Genomic DNA, 13,644 nt, shown 5'->3' with positions numbered 1-13,644 from the left:
GACCTTAATTTATAAACATAATATATCTATTTTTTAAATGTCGTCAGTTTGGAATATCTTTAAATTTTGGATACTATCTTGATTAACTATTATCTTGAACTATTTAATTTTTTTCTATTGTATATATGAGGTATGAATTGTTTAAAAAACACTTTTTTTTTTTTTTTTGTGAATCGGACCCTAATTACTCACGTTTAATTGCCGCCTGCGAACACCAAATATGTAATTGTATTTGTTTTCACAAAGAAAAACACTTTAAAATGTATATTGTGAATTAAAGGTTTTGGGGTTTTTTTAAAGCAAAAAAACAAGGCACTCCATTCAAATACAGCGTACAAAGATTATGATTTATAGTTTTGAAAATCCTCCGTCAATATGAGAACTGCTGTATAAATGTGAACCGTGGACATTCAAATCTGTTTCGACAAACTATTGCTCTGTTACATTCAGCTGCTGAGGCACAGCAGTATGTCCACATTACTGGGTAACAACTTTGTTGTTGTGTTAATGATTTATGGCTATTTTTCCAATTACAAATAAATTATAATTATATATTTTCCCCTGAAAGTCAATTACAATTATGTTCTCAATTACTAAAGTTCAATTACAACGTACAACTTTTATTAATATAGCGTTTTGATGATTATATGTTTTTTGTTTTTTTTTGGGTGTTGTTATATCCCTAATCTCATTCTTCTAACCTGTACCACTTGTATGTGTGTGAACGTTCACTGACAGGTAGTGGGAAAACTTAATCTGAAACATTATTGTAATACATACGTGTAAGCCATAGACCTGTTTTGTCTTTAATATATGTAATAGTAATATATAACCATCAGAAACAATGCAGTGCTTATGTGTAACCAAAAGGGGGCAGAATAATCCCTGCTTCAGTAATGCTGGGTTAGAAGAGTTACTGTGCATTTTTCAGTTTCAATTACATTTTCAACTATTCATGTTCAATTACAATTCAGTTAACGATTACATTGGCTAGCAATTTTCCCCAATTACAATAAATTGTGATTATTTTTTTTTTATCCCCTGAAAGTCAATTACTAAAATACAATTACAGTTCATCACAATTCCTGAGTCTGACATAAATTACACCATAAAACCTAACCTTCGAATTGTGTTAGCGTTCTGTTAGCATTTCTTATAATAACAGGTCACTTTTGACTCATGTCTATCATAGGCCTGGACGATATGGACCAAAACTTATAATCTCGATATTTTTTTCAAAATAGTGATATACAATATGAATCTCAATAATTTTATTTTAAATGAATTTGGGCCAGAAAAACAATTCTGGGTTAAATATGGTGATCCAAATACTACAAAGGCACATTCATTATCAAACAGCTGAACAATATGTGCCACGTAAGGCTTTTTCTTCTTTAAGGGACAGTACGTGTGAGTGAGTTCTGTAGTGTGGCTTGTTTAGGGCAAGATCTGGGTTAGGACACACTCAGTAGTCCATCAAACTGTGCTTTGTATGTTGTTCTGAAAAGTAGTGAAAGCTGCAACTCCTGAAACAAGTATTTTAAAACAAAATAAGAAAAATATATCGATATAGGCGATATGGTCATTTTTTATATCCCCAAAATAGAAAACTCTATATATCGCCCAAATTATCAATTACGTGATTACAATTATAATTGACCGCAACCCTGGAGAAAGCTAATGGAAACCCAATAAAATAAAAAAAAAGTTGTTTTTTTTCCCTCCAAAAAAAAGAAGAAAAGACAAAAAAAATTATATAAATATATAAAAAAATCCAGTTTGCATAAAAAAAGAAACAGTCGAAAATAGTGACATTATGAAAAGAGACATTATACCTCAAATTGAATAGATTGATCATAAACAATGATGCTACATATAGAAGAAACTACCAGCCATTTGGTTTATATGAATAATCTACCAGATATAGATGTTTGATATGAAGGTGGTGTTGTTGATGGTGATGGAGCTTTAGTTTCTATTGATGTAACTTATGGTAGTTTATAGGCACTACAAAAACATAATATATCTATTTTTAATGTAGTTAGTTTGGAATATCTTTAAATTTTGGTTACTATCTTGATTAACTTATTATCTTAAATTATTTAGTTATATTCTATTATATATAAGAAGTGTGAGTTGTTTACATTTTTGTGAACCGGACTCTAATTGGTCAAGTGAATTTTTTAACGACACACTGAATCATAAAGTTATTACATAGAAATTGTTTATTCTGAAAGAAAAACACTTGAAAATGTATATTGTGAATTCAATGTTTAGGATTTTATTAACAGCCATTCAGTTATTAAAAAAAATTACACATTTTAAAAGTAAAAAACAAGGTAGTCCATTCAAATACAGTGTGATTCATAGGTTTATAAAATTCCTGCGTCAATATGAGAACTACTGTATAAATGTGAACCTTGAACATTCCAATCTGTTTAGAAACAAACTATTGCTCTTTTATATTCAGCTGCTGAGGCACAGCAGTATGTCCACATTACTGGATAAAGTGTAGCTCTCACTTTTTTAAGCCACTCCCATTATTATTATAATTATTTTAACGAATTATTTTATTGTATCAATATTCCTGTTAATATCCACAGTCTGGAAGGGTTGGACAAAGGCTTCTGTATAGTGATGCACTCACTCGCAGTCAAAGCAAACGTTGGACCATTTAATTTTTCATATTTTCAGGTAATCTTTTTTACATAATCTCCTGATCAGAAGACATTGGTGTCGTCTGCAAAACAAACAAACTGTAATGGACCTCAACTGCTGCCTTTAAGACAATATTAAGGACCTTAATAATAGTACAGTACATTTATAGTGTACATAGGTCTGAGTTGTGCTAATTCCTCAATGCTAATGACATAAAGCTATCTTTGGTAATGGAAGAAACAATTGTTAAAAATGCAATAATCCAGTTAAGTGAGGATAATATTAGAAGCTCAATATAATATGGAATGTACTTTGGTTTATATAATGCAAAGATGTTAATGGAATTAATTTAGTTTTGAAGATGCAGGTAGTATGGAACTACTGCTGGCTGAGATAGTAGAACAGACATAGGCAACCCGTGGCCCGGGGGCCACATGCAGCCCTTGGTCAAATTTTGTGTGGCCGCAAAATGGATACACTGAAGGATTCCAAAAATGCGCGAAATAACAACAAAAACAGCCAAAATAACTCCATATACACAAAATGACTAAAACGCAATGACAGAAAAATATGCCATATGATTCCATAACAACCATTTATAAAATATCTCCAAAAATGCACAAATTCACCCCTAAACCATACAAAATGACAACATTACACAAAATGACTTGAGACATACACAAGTAGTTAAATACACAAATTAACTCTAAAAACATTCAAAAATAATTCTGAAACAAACAAAAGTACAGCAAAAACCTTCATTATTTCCTGTTTCGATGCTGTGATTGGTAATTATTGTACTCGATATATATTAAAATCCCTGTAACACATTAATAAAACTGAGACAAAGCTGCAGTAATGGTGTTTTTTAATGGTAATGATTCAAACAATAAGGATGTGACTTTATAAATAAGGGAAATGATGAAGCCTCTGCTCATTGAGCATTGCAATAGAGAGGATGATTAGGATTTTATTGGTTGTTTTAGTTCATGAGCTCTTTTTAATACATCTGGTTCTAAAGTAAATCTTTGATGAATGAATGTTTTTGAGTAGGAGCTAGCACATTCACATAGAACTAGAGAAAGTTCTGAAACAGTCGCGTACTTGTTCTGCAAGTCTCGTCCAGCCTCTTGATGGAGCCGCAGCAGCAATCCTTAAAGAACAGGATCTATGTTTTATTTATTTACTTATTTTTTTTTTTTATCCTTTTCTGTCTTATTTTTTTGCGTGCCATCATTAATAATTCATCCCTTTTCTCGGATGCTAAAACAACAACAAACAGAACAACAGCTCGGATAATGTATTCAGTCCAAAGCTCATTGTCTGGGGGATGAAGGCGAGGGGACAGCGAAAATGTGCACTGGAGTGAGACATGAGAGCACCCCGACAGGGAGAGGCTCAATGTCACTCTGCGACGTGGCGGGAAGGAGGAAAAACAAACGCCAGAAGGGAAAAAAGAGGAGGAAGGTGCCGTTTGTAAGTCATAAAAGCCCAATTAGAGGCATTAGGTTTCCCAAATGGAGGATTGCATTGAATAATTTGTGGCTGCAATGTTTCCAGAGCTGATTGTGTCATTAATGTGGGTGACACACTCGAAGGAATAAAAAAAAAAAACCCACATTTTTCACCAAAAAGCCTTTCATTTGCAGACCCTAAACACTAATTCAAGGTTACATGTATGCGGTGCCAAAGCTGCGCCCGGGCCATCCGTCGACTGAGCCGCCGTACTTTAAATCTTCCCACTCCCCCTGTCACCCCTTCACTGGGAGCGGCTCGACCTTGAATGTCACCAGCGCGAACCCGTGGCCCTGCTTTCACATTACGCCAGAATGGATCCTGACTCATTCAATTTAAAGCCATCAAGAAAGCACAATACAAGGCAAATTAGCTGCCATTATTTAGACACTTCCATGGCCCCAATTTGAGGTTATATGACAATTAGTTACATTTGTCTGGCCTGTTGGCGCTCGTCCTGCTCTCTGCGTCTTCTACACAATTTGAATTTTACATTTTTGATTAGTCTGACATCTGTAATCCGCTTTTTCTAAATGACTGGAGTCTGATTTCACCAGGCTATCATTTAATAAGTGATTATTTACTGCTAATGTGCCAAGAAAAATCTACCAGTGTGCTAATTTTACTTGATTACTCCAAATTTGTGTTAATACCCTGATAAACTCATCTAAAGCAGTGGTTCTCAAACTTTTTTGGCACAAGTATCTCATTGTCCGACGACGAGATTTTGCTCAGAATCCCATTTAAAAAAAACAAATATAGAGCATAATAACGGAATAAATGAGTGATAACACACTTTTTAAAGAATCCCATTTTAAATAAGTGAATTTCTTTCTGTTGTGGGACCAAGACTGATGCTTGTATTTTCATTTCTGTCATCATTTTGTCTGTTTTTTGGTGTCATTTTGTGTATTTTGTTGTTGTTCGTCTGTATTATTCAGTATTTTTTTCCTCTTATTTTATGGGTTTTTGTTGTCGTTTTGTGAGTTGCTGGTAATATTTAGTATGATTATAATAACAACATAAACCCCCATATTTTAGTAATGATAATACATTTTATTTATAAGCACTTTTTCTAGAAAGTCAAAGGCACTTTATAGGTTAAAACTACAAAATAAAGAAATATAAGTCAGAAAAAAGACTGAACATCAGATGCCGTCGTTTGTTAATTTTCGTCTCTTTATCTCTCTCAAGGATCCCCTGAAGTGCTATTGCGTACCCCAAGGGGTACACGTACCCCCATTTGAGTTGTCAAGCATTTGGTTCTGGGTCATTAAGACAAAATAAAGTTATGAAAATTAAATGTATTTTATTTATAGGGTTTTTATTTTGAAAAATCCTGACTTTAGCTTTGGCTTCCACGCTTAATGTGGTGCGTCCCAAACGGGCTAGGGTTAGCGTTAGCAACAGAGATGTACTGATATATCTACAAGTACCCATAAAACTTTCCTGAATTGATTTGATTCTGATTAATAAGGTTTCGAATCGATTAATCACGATTTGATTTTGATTCAGTACTGATTGATTTTTCTAATTACTTGGATGTTAATAAGATGGTTCCAAATTTTAAGTTGCACAGTTCGGCATTGCGAACGCAAGACTATATACTGTATACAGGGGTTAGAGTAAGGAAAAAAAAAAAAAAATCAATTTCAGCACCTATTAATCTATTTTGGAAAATTTCAATGACCTCTACCTCTACCCAGCTCTAATAGTAAGGTCTTATTTTTCTAATGAGTCTGGCATTTTATTGTGAATTTGTTTATTGGAAGGTCTAAAATGTAGTCATTTTTTTTTTTTTTTTTATTTTTTATTAAACATGGCAACAACTGTTAGGATACAGTATCCATTTAAACTATAAAATGTTAAAGGCCCTGGTTTAAAAAAAAAAATCTGTATTCTAATCATTTGTAAGACATGTTAGTCACCAACTTGAAAAGCAGACAGAAAAATTACATCGAGTAAAAAAACTGGACTGGTACATTTTATAATTTAATAATAAAGGAAAAAAAAATCCTGTTTTAGTGATATTCTCTTACAAAAGATTCTAAATACGTAAAAAAAAAAAGACAAAAAAATGTATATTTTCTATGTCTTGTACAATGAGCTGTTTTTATAAAAATGGTGTATACCTACCGTACATGAAAAATATAATATTTATATATATTTTTTTTTAATTTTTTTTTATTCACCGCTACTTATCCCTTCTTTTTTTGTCTTGTGTCTTCAATGGTGCAAACTTTACTTCCATCTGTGCTGTGATCTGAATGTGGAGGGTTACTTCCTCGTTGTTTCTCCCAGAACTAAAACTCAGTTTTTAAAAGAAGAAATGTGGAGGGCAGTGCTATTACCAGGTGTTTACGTCGTCTTGCAGCTCAGGCTCTTTATTCAGCCTAAAGGGAGCTTTAACCTCCGTGACATCACACTTAGGGTAAACAAACACAAACACGCGGCAGGAACTCGCTATTAACAGTCAAATGGGCTTCAATGCAAATCGTGGGCTTTATCTGACGATGCTTTCAGGATTCTGGCACAGGATTTTGAAAGGCTTCCACTAATACAGATGTTTCATCTTGAGTAGGCTGTAAATGTGGCGGCAAAATAACCTGGTTTCAACAAAGCACAGCTCTGTAGAGCAGTTAGCTCATGGCTAATGTGGCTCCTGGCAGATTCAGAAAAAAATAGATCAATCGTTTCCTACAATTATTAAAGTTAATGTGTAATATTCTGTCTTATACCTGCATCTAACCACGTTAAAGATTATAAGCTAACAGGCTTGAACACTTTAGGTTGGACAGTGATGCTGCAAATTAAACAGGCCCCAAAAAATTTCATTTTTTGTTAAGACTGTTGTTTTTTTTTTCTCTTTAGTTGGATCGATCTAGTCATTCTTAGAACTATTCTGAGCTGTCTGTAAACACATCAATACATCTTTGATTTTTATAGCTAGTAGGCACAGGCACTTTAGCTAACATGCTAAGGAATCGGCAGGTTTGCCAATGACTCTGCAAAAGTGCTTTTTTTCCCCTGGATGTAGTGTTTTTAAAAACTAAGACACTTGGCTCTATATTTGGATGCATCGAAAGTAGCATCGCAAGTAGCATCGCAAGTAGCATCGCAAGTAGCATCGCAAGAAGCATCGCAAGTAGCATCGCAAGAAGCATCGCAAGTAGCATCGCAGCACAGCAAGCAGCACAGCAAGCAGCGTAGCGTAGCAAATAACATGGCAAGTGCAAGTAGCATAGTAAGTAGCATAGCAAGTAGCATAGCAAGTAGACCATTTGGTTGAGTTGTACCTCTTTGCTGATATTTGGACATTTACAAGTGAAGTGAAATCCATTATGCTGGAGTTTAATGATGACTTTTAAAGCTAAATCTCTGTTGCAGATGCCAGAACCAGAAGAAAGCTGAATGCAAAGAAGAAGAAAAACAACTCTTCAAAATGTGGACCAACCAGGACAGAAACAACAAGGTGCGTACGGTGTTTTCCAGACCGTAAGTCGCAACGGTCACTTTAAACACTTTCCCTTGAAAATAAATAAATAATGAAGTCGCTCCGGCTGATGAGTTGCATGTCCAGATGTTAAGCTGCTTTATATTTAGCTATTAGCGCCGCTTTCCGTACTAGGTACACTTTTGGTTGGAGAGGATTCTAATCGTCGTCATATTTGTCCTCTCTGTACTGTGTACTGGCCCGTGTGTGTGTATATAATCTTCTATTTTTTTATTACGCTGTTTATCTGTTTATTTATCTGCTGCCGCTGAAACACTGCAAATGTCCCCTTTATGGGACAAATAAAGGTTCTTATCTAATCGTATCTTATAAATAGAGTTTTGCTGTAATCTACATGTGCATGCCACCTTTTTGCTCTTTGTCAGTACGTAGAATAATGATTGATCTGATCATTAATACATGAAAAAACAAAGATTTGTGTTTTTTGATGTTTTGGGGGTAATTTCTTCAATCATTCTGTATATTTTTGTTGTCGTTTTTATATATTTGTCATTAATTTGTAGTTGTTTTTTGTATTCATGTTGTCTTTTCTGTGTATTTGTCTGCAATATTGTTTGTTCTTTGTAGTTATTTTGTGTAATTTTTCTTTTTTTTTGGGTGTTTTGTGTATTTTTTTAATGACGTTTTGTGTGTTTTCATAGTACTGTAATTCAGTGCATTTACTTGGGAGGCCACACAGAAGTATTCTGTGTCTGTAACAGTTTGATTAGAGAATAGTCTATTGCCTGGTTACCTATTACCTAATAATCCTCTTTATATTAAGTCAACACTTTCTCGTGTGCTCTTCAATTATAAGGTAATATGAACTCATCAAGACGTTTTCTCTTGGTTTAATTGTATATACAGTATTTACAGCACCACACCTGATTCTTTGTGTCTTTCTTGCAAAGAGCCGCAGACATCATCAGGCGTCATTATTTCTTCGATACAATCTACTTTTCAAGGCAATAACCCGAGTCTCACATAAAGGAAAGCACTCTGAACTCCCATCTTTAATCGTATGTTTAAAGAATATTGTAAAGCCCAGAGGGGAAAGGCTAAAATACCTGGCTGCATGCGTCTCCAGGTGTAATCTGAATTCATGGTATGATACCTGGACTTTATTAATTCAGGGCCGCAGAGACGGCTGAATAATGGAATTTAATGAAAATTTTAGATGGACTAAAAGTCAGAGTGCTTCTGTCATTAATTTTAAAAGCGTACGTACCATCAGGAATGACTTGGAAATGACACATTCCTCAACTGGATTCTTAATGCTATGAGGAGCCTGTGCTCAAGACTTAAATAAAAGCTTTTTAAACTAGAAACAAATACCTTAAGTTTTCTCTATGAATAGTTATCCATATAATAAGAATAAACAGTGGGGGGAAAGTTGCAGCTACATAATTGATGATTATTGATTTAAAGTTTATATTATTTCACAGTGACCAACATTATATTATGTAGTTTCATACACAACACAACTTTGATATAGTACATCATACCATTGTATTTTTTAAGTGTGATTTAGCTATAGAAATGCACAGGAGAATGAATATGACCCCTGAGGGACTACCTACACCTAGAAACCATTTTATCTTCATTTAAATAATCAGAATGTGTCAAAACTATCACGTTAAAGACTTTGGAGCCTCTTTTTTTTATTGTGAACTCTTTGTATTTATCGTATTTACCCAATTAAAGTGAGCTAACATATAAACTGAGGTAAAGTTCTATTCAACGCCTCTTACACCGGGTATAAATTGGCTTAAACTTCCTTTTCTTCAACCAAACCAGTTAGCATTGGCTAACAACAAAGCTAGTTCGAGTATTTTTTTTTAGCATTTTTGTAAAAAAAAAAAAAAGATCCAACCGTTTCTGAAAGCTAACATGTTGCGCTTCACTGACAACCTCCAAACATTACGATAATCACGTCCCCTCCTTCGTAGAAAAGCTCGCGAAGTAATCGATTCGGCTTGTGATTGTTATAGTTGCCATAAAATAGCCTGTGTTTGCACATTTACAAACATGGAAACATTTTTTTGGCGTTTTTCTTCATTTTCAACTTATATTACACTGGTAGAACATGTAATAAATTGTAAAGAATAAGGCAATTGTTGGAACTGTTATGGAATAAAGGGTAAAAGCACTTCCTCATAGGACATTTACTCACTATTTTATAGACAAAATAAGCAAAAAAAAACAACAGTCGGAGATGTTAATATTACAGGTTTAAGGTGAAAATTAGCTAAAATTGCCAACATTTTAGGCTAACTATTCTCACTTTTGCTTCATGTTGGGTTAATATTATTTTTATGTTTGTCAACTTTTTACCATCCATTTGATTTTAGACTCTATGAAGTTTAGGTTGGTTTTTAAAATGCGAAATGTGATTATATTATTGTTTTTGTATATATATACTGTATATATATATATATATATATATATATATATATATTATTATTTTCTGAAAATTCTAAACATTTTTCACGTAAAATTGGGAGCACAAGTTGTTTTTTTCTTTGTCAACATCCCTGCCTATTTGTTTTCACTTGCAGACAATTTTACTGTCACGGATGATCACGAATTTATGACTGACTTTGTTTCTTAAAAAAACAAACGCATAAAATTAGTTCATCGACTCCAGTTGGCAGCGAAAAGGCATCTCTCTATATACTTTCAGTTGCAGGTATGGCGTCGAGTCTTTTGAAGGCGTTTCGTCAACGGCGTGTCAGATCTGTCAAGCGTCGTTGTCACATAAACATGTCACGCCGAGATCCGATATCCAACCCCCGTCCACTGGCTGACAGAACGGCGCCTTCCCCTGCACAGTGTGACTCTTCACAAACAAACAAACAAACAAACGGAGACAAAAGACGGCCCGAGTCTCGCATGTCAAAATCTTTCAAAACCAAAAAGAAGAAGGCAGCGTTTCTAAACGTAACAAGCAGCAGCTGTCTCTCTCTTAACTACCCCCGGTGTTTGAATAGCATTAGAATCCGTTTCTAATGTATGACTATTTCATATGGACAGCAGAGGGGCTGATGGGGGGGGGGGGATCTTTCAGTGGGGGGGTGATTGACACAAGCCCACATTAGGAGCAGCTTTTGGGTCTGTGGAGAGCTGGCGGACGGGGGTCTGCTGACGGCGTGCCTTCTTAACCCCACTCATTGGTATGCCCGTGCACCAGTAAGAGAGCCGTGCTCCGAAACCCCCACCAGCCCCCGCCCCAATCCGACGCTCAGGCAGAGACGATCCCACCGAGGACCGGTGATGACATGCAGTGTGGAATACTGAATCAGTGTCGACTCCCAATTAATCATCGCATAGTTTGGTTTTCAGGCCCGCGTCTGCGACCATGAGAGGAAAATCTGATATTTCACTTTTATTCCATAACATTAACTTTATTCTAAAGCAGGGGTCACTAACACGGTGCCCGCGGGCCCCAGGTAGACCATAGAGGTGGCAAAAGTATGTAAAAGTATAAATACTTGAATAAAAACTGACTGGTAAAAGTAAAAGTATTGACATTGCTCCTTTACTTGAGTAAATGTAAATAAGTACATGTTAGTGAATGTACTTAAGTAAAAAAAAAAGGAAAAAGATATAAGACTATAATTCCATGTATTTAATTCTTTTAAATGGATTCTCCACTGTTTTTATAAATGTGGCCTTTAACCTTATGTCCTTAATCCATTTTTAAGAACTTGTAGAAAACTGGTGGTACATGGCCACAAATTAAACACATGGAGAATTAACTCATTATAGATAAAATGTGTTCAGAAAATGTTTTGAGAAAAAAAAAAAAAAGTGCAAATGCTCACTTAAACCCAGAGCATGTTAGCACGTTGACTAGCACGAGCTTCTCCTGTTGGTTAACGCCTTTTTACGTCGTGACGTCATCTTCGAAGGTCTTAAAACTAATGAGCTCACTTTTGAAATGTAAGCAGCGGAAAAGTAAAAAGTTGCCCAAAAAACAAATATTCAAGTAAAGTACAGTTACCAGAGAAAACTACTTCAGTACAGTAACGAAGTATTTGTACTTCGTTACTTGCTCCATCTCGTCAGAAGACTTTACTTCTTTGATCAACAAAGTTTAGACTGTTAGGAAACATGGCCAATTTTACTTTTTAATTTATTTCCTCTTATTTTGAAGCACAACCTTTTTTTGTGTGTGTGTAAATGTTAGAACACTGTGCCTATATTTATATACGCTCAGTTACTGTATATTATGTGACAATTGTCAAAAAAAAAGCAACTGGAATTGTACAGAATTCATTTTAACGCTCAGTAGGAGCTCATATAACTACGAGACTACCTAAATATAAATTACACAATATGACAAAACGTTTTGCTTCAACAATTTTTTGCTTACTGGACCTTGTTGAAGTATAGATATATATAGATAGATGTTGATTCCACTACAGAAACGAGATGACCTGTGCAATAAGGTGGGGGAAGATTATTGGCATTGGTTATCACCTGAATGCGTTTTGTTGATATTGGCAGATATTAAAAAATACACAACCCAACATCCCTCATTACTGTAGCTTAGAAATATCTTTAAAAAAAAAACTGAATTATCTGACCGACTTTAGGACGACACAAAGGTACCGAACTCTTGCCACTTGAGAAGTTTCATCATTAAAACGTTTGATTTCACACACGCATACGCGCAGGTGTCAAACATGTCAAGTTTGTGCAAACTAGAAGATAACTCGGTGCCTGTCCACACGTGACAAAAAAAAACAAAAGAACAGGCAAAGTAAAATGTTTAAATTCCGTTTCAGATCTCACTTCTTGCCTCTAGAACGAGAGAAATAACATGTCATCGGCGAGACGTACTCCGCTGTCACCAACGCAGACAGAACTTCACTTTAGCCTATCGTGACTTTGAACTATATGACGGTAAGCAGACAGATTGTTTTTGTCACAGAACTAAATGACCTTGAACCCAACCGTTCCCGTTTTCAAACTCATCCGCCGTACATCTAAAAATATTCCCATCACAAGCAAACTGATGGAATTTACAAGACCTAATGTCATTGCAAAGAAATCTTACCACAAACATACAGTACATATTTTTGTCTTTATCATTGGACGGGAGTTATCACTTGGAAAGCTATGAGGTCCAAGGTGAGACAGGAGTATTTGAGTCTGCCTAATGAAAGACAATATAAAAGGTGCCTCTGGTGTTGTTTGAAATCAGGGTTTTTGTGTGTGTGTGTGTGTGTGTGTGTGTGTGTGTTTTTTGTGTGGCTGCGTTACATGTGCTGGCACTAATAATACAAGCTAGGTAGTCCTCGCACGTTCAAAAAGGAAAACTCGACCATTTTTGACATGTTCATTTAAAGTTACTAATCAGATGTAAATATGCAAAATAGGCCCCAATGGGACTTCTTTGAAATGCAAATTAAAAGTGCAAACAAAGGTGGGGGAGATGAAGGTGTGTAAAATAAATAAATTTAAAAAAAATCGCAGATTGTCATGACATACTGGGAAGAAAAAAGAAAATGTGGAGATACGGCCGCTAATGGCATCGTGTAAGAACAGCTGCAAGGGTTTGGGACACGATGGGAGATTTAGGAGTCGTGTTTTTTAATTTAATACTCATGAACGTACACGACATGGGTCATTTGTGCGATCGCAGGTGGAAATATTGGAGTGCAAGGAATTTTTATTCCCATTAGAATTTAGTGTGATCTCTTCATTTTATTGCATGAATTTAATTTGAACTGTATCATCAGAATTTTTGTTAGAACAAGTTTAGTTTCATTAGTGCAGACATGGGCAACTGGCGGCCGTCATTCCAATTTTAACACAAAACAGAAGCAAGAATACAATAAAAAAAAATTATATATAAAGAATTAAACATTGCAGAAAAATACATTAAAAGACAAGAAAAAAACAGGAAATACTCCAAAAACACATAAAACTACTCCAAAAAATGAACAAACTGACAACAGTAAAACACAAAA

General features: G+C 35.0%; 1 protein-coding gene across 3 annotated transcripts in view; it reads left to right on the top strand.

Moving 5' to 3' along the window:
• The window catches only part of LOC114476576 (cordon-bleu protein-like 1), a 48,886-nt gene that overhangs the window by 18,344 nt on the left and 16,898 nt on the right, over positions 1-13,644 (top strand). For all 3 annotated transcript variants that reach the window (XM_028468231.1, XM_028468210.1, XM_028468221.1), the window contains exon 9: positions 7,561-7,645. In XM_028468231.1, the coding sequence (XP_028324032.1) occupies positions 7,561-7,645 (85 nt within the window). The remainder of the gene's footprint in view (positions 1-7,560; positions 7,646-13,644) is intronic.

This window comes from Gouania willdenowi, chromosome 2, assembly GCF_900634775.1.
Source record: "Gouania willdenowi chromosome 2, fGouWil2.1, whole genome shotgun sequence".
NCBI classification, from domain to species: Eukaryota; Metazoa; Chordata; class Actinopteri; order Blenniiformes; family Gobiesocidae; genus Gouania; species Gouania willdenowi.
The sequence above is the reverse complement of the archived record's forward strand: the minus strand, read 5'-3'. Positions and strand labels throughout refer to the sequence as shown.